Source organism: Vanellus vanellus, assembly GCF_965231255.1.
Source record: "Vanellus vanellus genome assembly, chromosome: Z".
Lineage (NCBI taxonomy): Eukaryota > Metazoa > Chordata > Aves > Charadriiformes > Charadriidae > Vanellus > Vanellus vanellus.
Window position 1 is genome coordinate 74,877,745 of NC_138908.1, and position 17,700 is coordinate 74,895,444.

General features: G+C 39.8%; 1 protein-coding gene across 1 annotated transcript in view; it reads left to right on the top strand.

Moving 5' to 3' along the window:
- ITGA1 (integrin subunit alpha 1) overlaps nucleotides 1-12,237 on the top strand; it is a 76,052-nt gene extending 63,815 nt beyond the window's left edge. Inside the window, exons 25-30 of the mRNA XM_082498125.1 lie at nucleotides 1,605-1,718; nucleotides 3,124-3,228; nucleotides 4,365-4,469; nucleotides 5,322-5,414; nucleotides 6,902-7,018; nucleotides 8,179-12,237. Coding sequence (XP_082354251.1) covers nucleotides 1,605-1,718; nucleotides 3,124-3,228; nucleotides 4,365-4,469; nucleotides 5,322-5,414; nucleotides 6,902-7,018; nucleotides 8,179-8,223 — 579 coding nt within the window. The 3' untranslated portion in view covers nucleotides 8,224-12,237. The remainder of the gene's footprint in view (nucleotides 1-1,604; nucleotides 1,719-3,123; nucleotides 3,229-4,364; nucleotides 4,470-5,321; nucleotides 5,415-6,901; nucleotides 7,019-8,178) is intronic.
- The last annotated feature ends 5,463 nt before the right edge of the window (nucleotides 12,238-17,700 follow it).

Below are 17,700 nucleotides of genomic sequence, written 5' to 3' on the forward strand. Positions count from 1 at the left end.
GGAATCAATACTGCAAACTGAAGTCACTCAGAAAAGATATTAAATGGACTAGAAGCTCAGCCTCAAGTTGCAGTAGGACTGAATTTAGTTATCTTGAGAGTAGCCTTGTCTCCCAGTGTCAAATCCAAAGCTTAACAAGGGTCCCATATAAAAAGGATAAAAGTCTCTGTATCAACTTCTATCTGTAAAAAATGGGCCATGGGAAAGTTTTCGCTCTCGCTAAAGAGCAATGACAAAGGTTTTTTTTTTTCTATTTTTTAGCCCACCTACAGTCTTTTACTCAGCTACATCTTTTTAGTCTAAAAGTTAAAATCCAGAGTCTTGAACCTTTTATTGCTGTTTAAGACATTATTCATCTCATTTCAAAAACTTTGCTTTCTGACACGGACCAGCTGGAACGTGTCCAGAGGAGAGCCACGAGGATGGTCCGAGCGCTGGATCACCTCTCCTATGAGGAGAGGATGAAAGTGTTGGGGCTGTTCAGCCTGGAGAAGAGAAGGCTCCGGGGAGATCTTATTGCGGCCTTCCAGTACCTAAAGGGGGCCTACAGGAGAGCTGGGGAAGAACTTTTTCTAGGGCATGTAGTGATAGGACGAGGGGGAATGGCTTTAAACTGGAAGAGGGCAGGTTCAGATTAAACATTAGGGAGAAATTTTTCACTCTGAGGGTGGTAAGGCACTGGAACAGGTTTCCCAGAGAGGTTGTTGAGGCCCCATCCCTGGAGGTGTTCAAGGCCAGGCTGGACATGGCCTTGGGCAACCTGGTCTAGTGGGCAACCTGGGCCTATGGCAGGGGGGTTGGAACTCGATGATCTTCAAGGTCCTTTCCAACCTAAACCATTCTATGATTCTATGAATGTAAAAGCTGGTGGATGGCAGAGCATACCATTTATGATCTTGTAAGCAAAACTCATCGCTGCAAGCAGCTTATCACAAATGACTAGTCAGAAGAAAAAAAGTTAATCAGGTTCTTGAATATTTATTAAACTCGTCCACGTCAGAGACAGGATCAACAATGTCCCTGCCAGCAATTCCATCTATGTGTTTTCTCCATCCTTGGCCACAGCAGGCCTGATCAGAAGGAGCAGCAGCTTACAGATATGTCCTGTGGTGTTCTCAGGAAAAACAGGAGAGAGGAGCAGGTGAGCGGGAGGGCTGTTGCCTAAGCACACCTGAGGAGGAACCAGCACTGCTGGTAGAGTGGCTCCTTTCCCATGTTAAAGCATTTTGGGGACTTTATTAAAAATTGAAATGAAATGACCTTAGATGGAAGTCCCAGATGATAAGAGGGTGCAGTAAACAAGATAACAAGAAGGAGTTCATGTCAAATGTCACCTTTCATCCTGTTCATTTGATTTCCTTCAATAGAGCATTGTATTACCAAAAACCACAGAAGAATGTGTCTGCTAATCACAACAGGCTGTTCTTGGGGGTAAAGTAAGAGTTCATTACACCACTTTTTGCATAACCGACTGTAGAAAAACTAAAAAAAAAAAAACCAAACCTTGAAGAATTAAAGAAAAACTCAGGAAAGGAAAAATCTCACAATCAAATACCAACAAAATAAGGAAAATGCTAATCCAAACATTTTTCTTTTTTTTATAGATTGAAAAAGGTGAACACTTTCCAATGCCAAACCTCACACTGCAGATCTTATTTCCCAATGTAACAGCAGCCAAGAACACTCTTCTCTACCTTACTGCATTGTCACATTCTCAAGTAAGCCAGGAATTTTTATTTTTGTGATTAATTTAAATTTGAAAATATTTTTGTAAGGAACTGAAAAATTCAAATAGGAATGTCTTTCTGAATTTTGCCTACTGAGCCTCCAATTATCTCCCTTGTCAGCAGTGCTTGTTGCAAATGCTCTAGTCCTGCCGTGTATGTCTAGAGCTCAATCTCCTGTCCTCTTCTTTCCTGCACGTCTGCTCCCCAGCACTAGCAGTCCTCTGGCTTCTTCCATCTCTGGGGACTGAGACATCTTGAGGGGCATGGTAGGTCATGTCTTTCAAATGTTCTTCATCAGAGCCCTCATTTGAGTTTTTCCATTTCACTCCTCCAGAGCAGCTGGAGATCATAATTCCAGCAAATCCCACAATTCCAGAGCTGTAGATATTAAAACTAGAGCTATATCAATAAGTGGATGGCTGAAGGACCCAAATATCACTACGTGGGGATCTAAACCCCTTTTTTTTTTTTTTTAATCTTTCCCTCAGAGACACACACATGTACACCTCTCTCCAAATATTTCACTTAGTTTTGAGGTGTGGCACCACAGAAAAATAAACAAAAAGGTCTAAATTAAAGTTGAAGGTTCACTTTAAAACAAAAAAATCCAAAACTCCCCAAATATTTCAGGTTTAGAATACAAAGATATTGTGTCTGTTCTCAAATTCCTTGCCCCATATTTTCATTCCCAGGCAATCACCACATTTGACCCAAGTTTGCACATAAACTCAACAAATCTGTGCTTTTTTTTGTGGGTACAATTCATGCGCCACTAGCTACACCCTAGTGACAGTAGTGTGCCAAAGTGCACTGCAGGGGATTTGCAATCCTCTTTGTGCTAGCAGTCTGAAAGTGACTGAAAAAACAAATTCCCCTGCACTGAAGACACCAAAGGATTCCCCAGCTGCCTTTGAAGGAGCCGTGGAGGTCTAGCAGTGCTCCAGCACCCACTCCCCCTTCCTGGGTGCTGCAACAGAGGCTCCTGAATCCTGCACTTAACCTGCCTGTCTGCTTGCTAAGGCAGAACCTCTGTGGATTCCCGTGCAAAAGCTATTTAGCTTTTTTGATAGCCCGTTCTTGCTGGTTCATGTAGTGGTCATCTTGAAGGAAGCTCTTGTTTGCTTCTACAGATATGTAAGTAGCTGGATAGAGTTTAGGTTAAATTGTGTCATAAAAAGCTCATCTGTGGTTTCAATAATGATACTTCAATACCTACACCATCTGCATTTCCTATTCTGCACTCTTGCGTTATGCAGTTTCATTGCATTTAGCGGTTAGTAAATATTATTGTTATTAAATATTAAATATTATTAATGTTGGCTTGTATCCAGAGCATTTTTTTGTAATAGATTGAATGTTAACACAATAAAAATAATATTTGTATTTCTGCTAACAGAATGCCATCTGCCAAAGTAGTTACCCTGTAGACCCGTTAAAGATCAGCATGGGGAAACCATTTGTGTTGCCAAAAATAAAAGAACCTACAAAGGATACAATTATGGTAAGCCCAGATATAGTGTATATATTCATCCCAGATATTAACCCGGATCTTTGAGCTGAGTACCTCTGCAACAAATATATAAAAGCTTCTTTCAAACTGTAACCTATGGAAACTCACTTTGTCTTAATAGCCTGAAAAGCCATCTTTATGTAGACTAGCTATAGTTTTTATTTGGCTACAAAACTGTATGTGGAACTGAATTTGGGGTGTGTCTTTTTTTTTAAATTTAGCAAATGTGCAAATGACAGTAGCACATTTGACAGCTGAGTAAATCTTCACCTTCTATCTTCCCATTGTAATTAATAAATAGTAATGTTTTAAAAGCTTCTCATCTCCCTTGCAACTTTTTTAGGCAACCAGTTGAAAGTTTCAATTGCTGGCACTCTGATCTGATGTATTTTCTATGCTGCTGGTAGAAATGTAACTGATGATCCCATTTGGAGAGGATTAGCCTCTCGCTTTTAGATGAAAGAGTTGCAAAGTAGTTTTGCTGCCGTAGTTACGTTGGCATGTCAGGGGGAAAACCATCATACTACCTCCTCGGCATAGAGGCACAAGTTGAGTTTCTGGTGCAGATGAAACCACGCCATGAGAAGAGCATTTTGCCATTCTTATCGTAGTCCTTCACAGAGGCCTAAAAGGTCGAGGCTAAGCAAATGTTTCAAAGCGTTGAAAATAATTCTGCTGCCTTCCCACCTAGCAAACAATACTGGGAAGTAAAGATACTTAAATTTGCACACAGACATCCTGCCCTGCTTGAAAGACTCAGGTGTCCCACAGTTTGAAGGGATCAGATATACTGCAGAGAAGTGTTGGGAGAAAAACGCTTGGTGTTACAGGCTGTTTATCTTTTAGGAGCTCTGCTGATGCCTTTTGACGCACCCCCACAGCACCAGAGCTTCCTCAAGGCTGAGCGAGCCTGCCGTAACAGAGCCTCTTCTACCACAGCACGAATATCTCAACTTGTTTTATATACTGCAGTGTCATTTTTACCTAAAAAGCCCCAGTAATCACTACCAGTTCAGTACTGGTCTCATAGCAAGTCTATGATCTGTATATATAGTAGTTCACATGTTTTTATTTTATTAATGTGAAACGCCTCTTCCTATTAATTCATGCTGGTGCCTTCTAAACAGGACTGTGATACATACAGCTGTGCATCTATTAATTGTGCCCTGGTCCCATCTGACATATACCAAGTGAATGTTTCATTAAGAGTATGGAAACCTACCATCATAAAAGTAAGTAAATCCCATTTGTATTCAGAATACTCTTGGGTTTGAGAAACTTCAGCCAATGTTTCTAATGTCTATTAAAAGTATACCTTTCATTTTTTTTAAGTCTTCACAGTCCCCTAGTATTTGATATCATTTCTTGTGCTATTTTAAAATTTCCTCAAAACTAAGTTACATGCATTTTATTATCCTTAAAGTAAGTACTTAGCAGGGATTTCAAAACATGGTAAGAAGACACCCCTTACTTATTATGTATTGATGGTCTTTTTTAATAGCTACTTACGCATCCACAAATTCTAATTCAGCAGATATAAGAGGAGGTAGATAGAAACATATAATTTTAAAATAAATTTTAATCTGGAAAGATTTCTCAAGTCTAGAAATGACTTTTTGATCAAAAAGAGCAGAAAAGAGAGAGTCCACTTCAGACCACACCTCAGTATTGTCCGATGACAGCAATGACCAGGCTGTGGTCCATTTTGCTCAGTTGATAAATTTCTGATACTGAGTTCCTGTTTTGTGTCTTTTTTTTTCTCTGGAAAATAATAGAACAGGAGGAGAGATACAGCAGAGTTTTAGAAAGTCCAAATCTATCCCTGTGGTGAAAGTAGTACTCCAGGATTATTAGCATTTTTTCGGAAATCTCTGCTCTCTCCTCATTCAAAACTGTATTGCTGTCCTGTAAACAGTGATGTGCGTGTGTTGTGTGACACATGAGCAGCTTCACTGACTTTCAAATTTTTTAAGCATCTCCCAAAGTTTTAGCATTAAGTTTTGCTTTCACCCTTCTCATTTCTACAAAGCTTTCTACTTCAAAATACTTAATTATAAATCATAGACATTTCTCTCTTCTTTCAGGCAAGTATTCACAGCTTAACCCTTGTTGTGAAAGCATTACTTAGGAGTGAGAACTCATCACTGATTTTGAGAAATGACCATCAAAAACTGGAGGTAAGAACATATAATTCATGGATTTACTCTTCATAGGATTTATTGTGCCACTGAATTTTTGTGCCAGTGAATCATTTTCATTCATTATTAGTGACCTGATCGTTACCTGTTGTAATGTATTATCCTACTCTAAATAAAAATAAGTTATTTCATACGACAGTAGAAATGTCAGAATTTGTCAGATGATGATACCAAAATCCCATTAGCCACCAATGTACCTGGGTGAGAAGCACTGTCTGATGTCTTTCTGCTTGCTGCAGTATAAATGCTTCCTGCATCTATGTAAATTAAAAGCGTAGTTCATATTCTTTTAAGGAATCAATAGTATTTTAGAAATGGTCCTGGATCATTTAGAAGTGATGTTACTTTGTACATTGTATTTTCTTTATTATTTCTTTCCACGTCATTAGCCTAGATACATATTTGAAACAGGATCTTTTATTTTTCAGAATTTCCCTGTCATTTTCTTAGATAAGAAAGTATATAACATTATAGTAGTGGTGTCAGGTATAAAGAGAAATGTTGTTAATTTTGCTAGAGTTGTTATTTATCCTTTAATACTCTTTATTCCGAGACCTTTATAGTGGCTTTTCTGTGATAATTTGTACATGCAGGGGCTTATTTATTACAATGTACATTATTAAGCAAAAGTCTTATTATGTGTATTGGTAGTACCCCCAAAATTTAGAGCAAAGTAATATTCAGTGTGAATTACACCTTCTGCAAAATATTTTTGGAAATACAAACATCACAGGTCAACTATTAGCTGGTATTTTAGCTAGGCATTTCTTTTAAATGATAGTTTAAAATACAATCCAGGAGTGAAAACACAGCTGAGCAGCTTGCCAGTCATGAGAGCTGACTTTACAAACCATGGAATTTCAGAATTATCTTTTTTTAAGACATAATTACAAGTAGAATGTTAAGTGTTCAGCTCTTCAATGCTTTTTTGAACTACGAAGTGTCTCTAATAAATTCTTAAGTTAAAATAATTCGAACTCCTATATAGTGACATTTATTTAAATGTGAATATTCCATATTTCATTTTAGTTTACACCAGATAGGACTGGTTTAAAATCAAAGTAGTATCTACACAGCCTTTTACACTTATTTCATTTAATTGGTTTAGAAGCCACCTTTCAGGGAGGCAGGCATTGAGTGATGAATAATATACCAAAGCAACTCCCTAACATACACTACAAGTACTCAACAGTACCAAGTTTTGGTCCTGTATCCATTATAACAATGGCTACTGACTTACAGCAGGGCCACAGCTCATGAAATGAATGCACTTAGAAAGTGCAAGATATTATGTAAATATAGGGGTTCACATTGGAGATTATTTTCTCAATTCCCTCCTACAAATTCCTGTACTTAGAATGAAATGGTACACTGAAAAATCACTGCATATTGACAAAAGTCATGCTGCTTTGTTGATATTTTAGAAAGGCAAGTTACTTATTGCTCACATTCTGAACACTTTGCAGACCATGATTAAGATTTCCAAAGAGCTCCCACCGGGTACAGTTCCCTTATGGGTTATCCTTCTGAGTATCTTCGCTGGACTCTTGATTCTTGCACTGCTTATATTTGCTTTGTGGAAGGTAAGCTGCACATTAAGGCTGAGGGACTTGGGTCTTTTCAGCCTAGAGAAAGGAAGACCGAGGGGGGATCTTATCAATGCTTATAAATGCTTAAAGGGAGTGTGCCAGGGGGATGGAACAGTCTTTTTTCAGTGGTGCCCGGTGATAGGAAAAGAGGTAACGGGCACAAACTTGAATGTAGGAAGTTCCATCTTAACATGAGGAGGAACTTCTTTACTTTGAGGGTGGCAGAGCACTGGCACAGGCTGCCCAGAGAGGTGGTGGACTCTCCCACTCTGGAGACATTCCAAACCCACCTGGACACCGTCCTGTGCAACTGCTGTAGGTGACCCTGCTCTGGCGGGGGGGTTGGACTAGATGATCTCCAGAGGTCCCTTCCTACCCTGACCATTCTGTGATTCTGTTCTTGTCTTCATGAAAATAAACAAATATGCTTAAATTCTCTGCCATTTCCTTCTCATAACTAGCAGCTCGCAGACATTAATATTATCTAATAAGTGGAATGAAATCTTGTAGAAAGTAACTAATAACACTACATTTTTCTGATGAGTAACATGCAATGTTAACCAATTGAAACCTGTATTACCAGTATTTTATGAAAAGCAAAATTAGAACGGATTTTAGTATGATTAAGGGTTTATTAAGGCAGTTTTTTATTAGCTCTGGCTGTGGCCTTCTATAACCAGGTTTTCTCTTTGTGCAGATGCTAGGCCTGTACTGTAAGTATTGCCACAAGTGGGCACTCTTCTCCAAGCTAAATATTTAGTTCCTACTTGCATTAGAAGGCAATGGTTTATAAATTTCAAGAAGCATAACCTCGTGGAAAAAAATGACGAGTATAAAATAAAGTATAAAATATTATTTATTCAGTTAAGTACCGAATATTATTATGTGTTTTAGCCTTTGACACTATGTGAGCATAACAATGATTCAGCAATTGCTTACTGTATATTAACTGTACTGTTTTTGTCTGCTGTCATGACACATGTCTTTAGTGTTTCCGTTCCAGGAAAAACAATGTTGTACTTCAGTGATAAAATATTAAATGACTTTTTACTTTACTGAAAGCATTAAAATAGTAGTGAAAACCAGCACATGAATGCTACCAACACAGGTAGTATGCTGTGAATAGTTCTTAGTCACTTTTTTCTTTTCTGCAGGCTGGATTTTTCAAGAGACCACTAAAGAAGAAAATGGAGAAATGAAGAAAAAAAATGCAGAAATTTTTCCTCAGGTCTGCCTCAAAAATTTTACTGTAAAATTATAAACTTAGATGCAATGGTCACAAAGTTTTCTGAACTCCGGTGCATTAAAGAACAAGAAGCAGAACAACAAGAAGCAAATCAAGCACACACGCAAAGGAAGAATAAACAGCCTTATGGCATTTTATGATACTCAAGGACATAATTTCAAGTGTTACTTATTTTTGGAGAGTAACTGTGTTCAAAGATTCTAACATTTTTTAATATGGAAAATGCGTAATCGTATTTTTATACACCTATGAATGTGGAATCATTTTCATTCCAAATTATGCAACAAGTCAGCTTGTATGTAGCAATCCCAGTCTTTTTTATCACCTTATTATTTTCAAAAGGAAAAAGCATCATTTTAAAAATTTCCTCCTTATGTCAGTTCTGTGAAAGCAGACTGTCAGTTCACAAAGCAGAACATGGAAACTTTGAGAATGCACCAAATACTGTATGGTAACTGATGTAACAACAGTTCAGAAGATAGAAGCACCTGCGGAATTTTGGTTCAAAATTATTGAAATACCTTGCACTTCTTTTTCTGCTCATTTTAGCGTGTCCAGCTGAACACAGGATACTCCAAGAAAGAGAGTTTTATGGTCAAGCAGACCATAAAGGATTGATCCATTAAATTACATAACTGTTTGAACTTGAAACAGATTTTCGGCAGGCCTAAAAATGTATGCATAAAACATTCAAGCCCATCTGATTGCACACTGTACTCACATAAGCAGGGACGCAATTGCATCTGCCAATTGAAATGTCCATATTTATGCAGAAAATATTTAGAGGTACCCTGAAAGTTTGACTCTTGCTGTATATCTTGGAGTAGCCAGGAGGGTGCTTCATAAACTGTCACTGTAAATTTATTGTGTAGCTATTTAATCCAGTGAGTTTAGAGTGTACAAAATGATAATTAACAGAAGAGCACAGACAGGAAATTCAGCACTGGCAAGCTTCTTCTCGTATTATAAGTCACGTATCATCTTTATTACTTACGAGTTTAAGAAGTGATGAAGAATTTGCATACTAAATAAGCACTTAACAAATGATGTCTATTTTGTGTCAAAGTTTAAAAGTTTATATGAGAATACACTGAAATGTAGATAGCAAAAGATTTCTTTAAGAAATTTTTTCTTTCTATTTAGACTGTTCAGTTTCCTCCTTTCTTTCATGCGCTTGTCTGCCTACCACAAGGATCTCTCCCCAGGGCTCTTGGGCTGTGCCTTGTCCTTGAGAGCTTCCTGTACTACTTGCAGCCACACAAAATTAACAGAAGAAAATGGAGGCGTGCTGGCAAAGCGCGATGTTGCCTCAGCAAGAGACAACTCGGTATCAATTGCCAAAAGATCAGAAAATGTTGAGAAGACTTACTAAGTTCTCTAAGACATACTTGTTTGCAGAAAAGCTTTGCCTTGCCAAGGAAGCCAGGAAAATTTGTTCTTCCTCTTGGTACAAATGTCGCTGAAATGAAAAAAAAAAAAAAACAACAAAAAAAACCCAAACCAAATCATTGCAGTTTGCCAAAAAGTTTTAACTTAGCACTGACTTTATAGTAATAGCTTAAAAACCAGTAATATATTTTATGAAGACTTTTTTTTTCTTTAAGAAGAGACCATAGATTGAGTTGAACACACTGGCAAGTACAACTCTGGAAGTGTGCCAGAAGGTGCTTTATTGTTTGAAAGATGCTGTCGCTCTTAAGTCCCTTCTATTTAGTTCCTAAATGAGACAGAGTAGTCATCGGGAAAGGCTGAGACTTCTACGGTGAACGCAGCAAGCAGGATTAAGTTTGAAAGTGTTTGCAATTTCTCCTTGTGCCTGTGGGAGAGGTGGTTATTTCATAACAAGCGCCTGCTGAAGGTAGCAGCGTGACTCAGAGGAGAGGGAGAGCCCTCCGTGGGAACACGGTGGGTGGCTGCGCTTTGCTTTTTGGAGCCTGGGAGAGCCACCGAGCCGGCCGGCTGGTTTGCTGCGCTCATCCGCACGCCTGGAAGCGCACCCTGCGTGAGGGGGCGCGAGGTGAGCTGCCCGGGTTCTGAGCACAGAGGGAGGGCGGGAGTGGAAGCCAAAAAAACAATGAGGTAGAGGAGTCGTGGGTAGAATCCCTGCTTCGTTCACCGTGCGAGTTGAATAGTCCCCAAAGGAAGGCAAAATCCATTTGTTGAACCGTGAAGATAAACTGATATTCGCAGAGGTGTTTTCAGTCCCGTGTAAGATGCAGGTTTTATTTTAAGGAAATGTATGATTTTGCCAATTTTTTTGAAAGATTTAAATGGCACTTGTCACTGTAGCACCTGAATGCCTCAGAACTGTAAATGTTTTTTTTCCTCATAGCATCTCTGTGAAGGCATAGCAGTGCTGTTATCCTATTACGGTTTTGTAAAGGAACAGAACTACGACAGAATTGTGACTCACCTATGCACACATAGAAAGTCTGTGGTAGCAGAGGAAATACTTATATTTATTGTTATTATTATTCAGCCAGTTTGTTAACCATGAGGTAATTTTTTCTGGCTTCATAAAATTACTCACAAGTTGTGCAAGCCAGACATCATTTTTATACAGCATACTTTTATTTTGTTCAAGTGTTTCACTTTTAGTTATGATAAGCTGTTAACCAGAGCTTTTTACTTTTCTGATGAAATTTCATGTCTTATTTTAAAGCATCAGCCTAACTGAAAAAAATATAAGTCAATAGAACAGCCTGTTTCCCTAAAGACTATGCAAAAATAGACAAGTATTTTATCAATGCAAAGTATGTTTGAGATCAGTGTTCCATTCTTTATAGACTTGCTTTGCACTGTAAAAACAGTAATAAGCTTCATATAACCACACTGCTTTCCTTTTTGTCATGATGCTTTCTCCTTTTTCACGTTTGTCTTATTATCAGATTTTCATTATAATATCTATTTAAAATACGAGTATGTAAAGGGGATATCACTATAGCACATTATTCTCAAATAGGCTAAATTGGTAAAATCACTATTTTTATCCATAAAAGCCTTTCCACACAGCACTGCAGGAGCAGTATTTTACTGCTTTTCACTATATACAACAGAAAAACCTACTGAAAGCAATATTGCAAGCATCAGGAACATCTCACTGAAATTTGGCAAAAAATATCCGAACAGCATGAAATATGTTTTGTTCCTATAAAAAGACACATTAAAAAAGGAATATGATTCCAATAACTAATAAGCTAGACATTTTTTCATTCAAATAAAAGCCTGTGAAAACACAATAATAATAAATTGGGTGTATAACCAGAGTTTAAGCAACGGAGGTAGCCTAGCCCAGCTCAGTTCCTAACTTCAGCACTGAAGTAACTTATCTTAGCGGGAATGGATGAGCTACGTTTCTACAGCGTAGAACTTCCCTGGAAAGGAGCAAGAGCTTTAAACCATCACTCCTGCTTCATTTTGGGGCGGTTCTAGAGGTATGTGTGTAATTTTAGAAGACACAGAAAACAGCATGTACGTTGGAGCAATCTCCCGTGCTTGTCTGGTGTCACACTAGGTCTGTACTATGAGCCCTTGCACAACCCCTCAATCCTGACCCCTTACCTAAGCCCTTTGGTACATATCCTGTGCTGAGTCATTTTGAGCATGAGGTTCCTCTTCTACAGAGCTTGAGTCAGGGGAATCCACCTTCAACTGGAGCCAAGAGTTTTTATCTCACTTGGCACTGAGAGGCTGGAGTTAGGGTCACACTCACCTAATGAATTCCGCATCGTCTAATTGTTTTAATTTCTGGAATTAACTATTGTAAGGTGATGATCACATTAAAAAAGTAAAAGCGGAGCAAGAGAATCAGAATGTACCATTGTTAATTATACCACTTACGGAATAAGAGGGAATTTGCGACCTTGTTAAGGAAAACACAACAATCTGCACATCATTTTCTTTTCCCTGTAAAATTATTCCATGTGTTTTATGGATTTAAAAAAAAATAAAGACTCTAGCAAGCCTCCTTTGTAGTTTGTTTTCTTTTCATTGATATAAGAATAATATAAAGGCATCTCAGCACCTAAAACCAAATCTATCTAGCTGTCAATAGAAATATACTGTAGAAATAAGCATTCTTGCATAGCGTAACGTCAAGGAAAGCTCAAATGTAGTCAAGCTGTCAGAAATACATTGCCATTAATTGTACGGATTCTGTACTCAGAGCTACATTTGAAAGCTTTTCGGAGGACCATATGACTTCCCGACACAGATTTGTTTTCATGACATTACATACATAAAAGTTGAAGACACATTCATTCATATAACCATTCTTCCCATCCAGTGATTTTTCTGTACAATTTATTCCTGTGACCCCAATAGTCTGTTGTCTTGCATGGTTGTAAATGATTCACATCATCTTCCTGAAAGCCTAGTAAACATTTGTAGCAAAATTTCCTAGAAGAAAAAGATTACACCTTTTATATCACAGCTAACTTTCAGAAAACATTACAAACCATGTAATTACTTAACTGTTATCTCATCAGAGACTACTTTAATGGTGAATCATAATTCTCTAATAGCAACATCCTGTCTAGTCATAAGTGAGTGCTTACCAAATGTCCTACTCTGTATATATCTGATCATTAGAGTTCTTGGACATTTTCCATGGGAGTATTTCAATGAAAATCAGGAAAAAAAGCCACTTCTATTTTTGTTTGTTTGTTTTAAAATGCTTTTCAATGGAATTAAAAAAGAATTAGCATCACTTTCTCTCCGCAAGAAGTGTAATATTACGTATTATTTGCACAAAACTGGATTATAATTCATTGCATTTAACAGAAGCAGCCCTAATGCTTCACAGTTCAAAGGCAACAGCAGTTCATGCAGTGGGTGCGGTCTGAGATGTGTAAGAATGAAGAGTCATAAAGATTAAAGCACTGAGGAAGTTTTAGAAGCAACTGGCTGATACCACAGTTTAGACAGCACAACTGGATTCTGTTTAAAGAAGCAGATGATAAAGTAAGCTATCCTCAGTGCAATCACGTCTTAATTACAAAGGCTGAGGGCTGACACCCCAGAGATATTGGACTTTTCTCATTCAAACAAAAGGGTGAGCAAAGACCCTCAGGCAGATTTTTCTTCTGACTCTAGTACAGTGGGGCATAGTGCTCCTTTACTGCTTTTCCCCTCTCATGCACTTACCCTTCTGCCCTCCTCCTTTTCTCAGTGTTATAAGTCTTCTCAGAAAAAACAGACATTCCTCAAGGGCTTACTGAATGTTGTACCTCCCAGGGATTTTAAGAGAAATGGGAGAAGGAGGAGTATGCAAAGTGGACTGCACATTTACATCTCGCAAGCCCGTTGTCTTGGCACACTTTGTCCATCCCCTTCGCACATTCTCTGTTCACTTTCAGCGGTGGCCGTGGTGAAATCCTGCTTCTCAGTCATGGTTCAGCTTGATTTGGAATTGGAAGTTTATATTCATTGCAAAGCTTCACGTATCTGGTTCAGTTATTACATATGGTCCTTAAGGTTTATTCACGTTAAGGTGCCTCTGTTCTTCCTCCTGTGGTAAAGGAACAGGATCTCTCTCTCTCTCTCTCTAGTGAAAGTTTCTCCATTACAGAGCCTTTTCATCTTATCAGAGAGGATAAGATGAAAAACAGAGGATGTCCTCAGTTTTCCCTAAAAAGCATTTGAAGTTTTGCAATTTTGTGGCAGTAGGCATACTCTGAGAAAACTCACGTATTTTCTTTCTTTCCTTTGGGGGAACTGTATACACAAACCTCGCTGAGTATTCTTATCTCACGGTCTAAATGAATAGACATTAATTGCTCACTTATTTGTTTGCCAGCTCATAAAATCTCACTGACAAGAGCCTATTAGTGTGGCCTCAGCCATTTTATGCTATACCACAACAGATGATATTACATCTCAAAACTCCTAGGGTTCAGCAGAAACTTCCCACTACCCTGTCAGCCAGAAAAAACAAGTTTTGGTGGTATTGGTGTTGTAGGTTTTGAGACTCTCAAAAACTACTGAGTTGCTTTTTGCCATTTATTTGAAGGATCTGCCAATATTAATTCACAGTCTCTGGCATCCTTTATGTCATGAATTTCCCGTATTTGGAAAGATGCCTACAGCTCTCAGCAAACAGCCATTAGCAAGTACAATCAGAGAGCAATATATGTCTTATAAGATAGTGTTGCATCACAGTCCCTTGATGCAAAGCACCTTCAGGTTTCATTTCAGTTACTGAGGGCTGGCCTGTTCGCTCCCCCCCCCCCTCACCCCCCCAAGAGATTTTTTCTTGTATGATGAGTAAGATTTCTGCAATTTGATAAGGAACACTTTAGTACATCCAGTCAACTAGGCAACACTTGTTCTATTACCACATTGGATCCCCCACCAACCTGTCTGACATTTCATCCTTAACTCAAGGTTTAGTAGCTAATGGTGGATAATGTAGCAAATGATCAGTTGTGAAGAGCTCCAATTCAGCAGTATACACCAAAAGGTATTTTTTTTCTGTTCAGTGTTATTTTTTATTAGCTTAAGATGTTTAGGCGGCAAACAATATAAACAAGAAAAAAAAAAGGAAAAAGACAACAACAAAGCAATGCATTAAGACTTACATTCGTCTTACCTAATTAATTTAAAATTGTGCAATTCAGTAGGAATTGCTATGGGAGTCAGGTTTACTAAAAAAATGCCTACCAAAACAATTGAGCAACTTTTTGTGACAGGCACATAAAAAGGAAGAATAGATAGGTCTTAATTCCACAAACCAGAAAACGACGACTATGTTTTCAAAATAAAAATGGTCAGAAATAGTGGTGTATTCTGAGGAGGCAGAGGTTCTCGCTTTCTCAGGACCCAGGAAACTACAGGCCAGTCAGCCTCACCTCCATACCTGGAAAGGTTATGGAACAGATCATCCTGTATTAATGGTTGGACTTGATGATCTCAAAGGTCCCTTCCAACCTCAGCAATTCTATGATTCTATGTCATCTCTAAGCATGTAGAGGAAAAGAAGGTTATTGGGACTGGTCAACATGGCTTCACCAAGCGGAAATCATGCTTGACCAATCTGATAGCTTCTGTGATGGCATGACCGGCTGTGTAGATGAGGGGAGAGCAGTGGACATTGTCCCCCTCAAATTCAGCAAAGCTTTTGATGCTGTCTCCTGTAGCAACCTCATAGCTAAGCTTAGGAAGTGTGGGTTAGATGAGTGGACAGTGGGGTGGATTGAGAACTGGCTGAATGGCAGAGGTCAGAGGGTTGTGATCAGCAGCGCAGAATCTAGTTGTAGGCCTGTAGCTAGTGGAGTTCCCCAGCGGTCCGTACTGGGTTCAAGTCTTCTTCAACATATTCATGAATGGATATGAGGGGACAGAGTACCCCTCAGCAAGTCTACTGATGACACAAAACTGGGAGGAGTGGCTGACATGCCAGAAGGCTATGCCACTATTCAGCAAGACCTGGACAGGCTAGAGAGGTGGGTGGAGTGGAACCTAATGAAGTTCAACAAGGACAAGTGTAGGGTCCAGCACCTAGGGAGGAATAACCCCATGCACTAGTACAGGTTAGGGGTTGACGTGCTGGATAGCGGCTCTGCAGAGAGTCCCACCAGGACTGGGAGTCCTGGTGGACAACAGGATGACCATGAGGCAGCAATGTGCCCTTGTGGCCAAGAAGGCCAATGGCATCCTGGGGTGCATTAAAAAAAGCATGGCCAGCAGGTCGAGGAAGGTCATCCTCCCCCTCTACTCTGCCCTGGTGAGGCCACATCTGGAATACTGTGTCCAGTTCTGGGCTCCCCAGTTTAAGAAAGACAAGGAACTAATGGAGAGGGTCCAGTGGAGGGCTACAAAGATGATCAAAGGACTGGAGCATCTTTCTTCTGAGGAAAGGCTGAGAGACCTGGGTCTGTTTAGCCTGGACAAAAGAAGAATGAGGAGCAATCTCATCAATGCTTATATTGAGGCCAAGTGTCGGGTCCTGCACTTGGGTCACAACAACCCCATGCAGCGCTACAGACTGGGGGCGGAGTGGCTCGAAAGCTGCCTGGCAGAAAAGGACCTGGGGGTGTTGGTGGACAGCCGGCTGAGCATGAGCCAGCAGTGTGCCCAGGCAGCCAAGAAGGCCAACACCATCCTGGCCTGCATCAGGAATAGTGTGGTGAGCCGGACTAGGGAAGTAATCATCCCCCTGTACTCGGCACTGGTGAGGCCTCACCTCGAGTACTGTGTTCAGTTTTGGGCCCCTCACTACAAGAAGGACATTGAGGTGTTGGAGCGTGTCCAGAGAAGGGCTACAAAGCTGGTGAAGGGTCTGGAGGACAAACCTTATGAGGAACGACTGAGGGATCTGGGGTTGTTTAGCCTGGAGAAGAGGAGGCTGAGGGGAGACCTTATCACCCTCTACAACTACCTGAAAGGAGGTTTTAGAGAGATGGGAGCTGACCTCTTCTCCCTGGCGACAAGCGATAGGACAAGAGGAAATGGGTTCAAGTTATGTCAGGGCAGGTTTAGATTAGATGTTAGGAAGCATTTTTTCACTGAAAGGGTTATTAAACATTGGAATAAGCTGCCCAGAGAGGTGGTGGATTCACCATCCCTGGAGGTGTTTAAGAAAAGGGTAGATGAGGTGCTTAGGGACATGGTTTAGGAGTGGTGGTGTTTTTATCAGGGTAGGTTAATGGTTGGACTTGATGATCTTAAAGGTCCCTTCCAACCTCACTGATTCTATGATTCTATGATTCTATGATTCTATGATTCTATGAAATATCTAAAGGGTGGGTCTCAAGAGGATGGGGCCAGACTCTCTTCAGTGGTGACCAGCATCAGGATAAGGGGCAACGGGCATAAACGAGAACACAGGAAATTCCATCTCAACATGAGGAAAAACTTCTTTCCTTTGAGGGTGGCAGAGCACTGGCACAGGCTGCCCAGAGAGGGTGTGGAAACTCCTTCCCTGGACATATTCAAAACTCACCCGGATGAGTTCCTGTCCAACCTGCTGTAGCTGAGCCTGCTTCAGCAGAGGGGTTGGACTGGATGATCTCTGAAGGTCCCTTCCAACTCCTACCATTCTGGGATTCCGTGTGATTCTGTGTGATTCTGTGATTCTGAGGAGCAGGAGTGGAGAGTGATACAGCTATTGCTGAGGATATGATGCCCGCACTATACGCCTTTTGAAAGTTTTACTTTGAACCTGGTCTTGAATAATCAATTTCATATTTATTTTTCAGAGGACACCCTCACTTGAAAAGACTTGAATAGTATTCCTGCAGGACTATTCTTCAGTAGTGAAAGGGAGCATTAAACTACCTATGGCTGCTGTGTTTTCTCCCTAAAATCCTGACTTCTCCAACATTCAACTCTGTTCATTTCCTCCAAGGTTCATATTACCTGGTTAAGAAATCAAGTGCATGCTCAGCCAGTTGGACTTTCAAACATTTTGCCATGGTTTATGTTGAGTCTT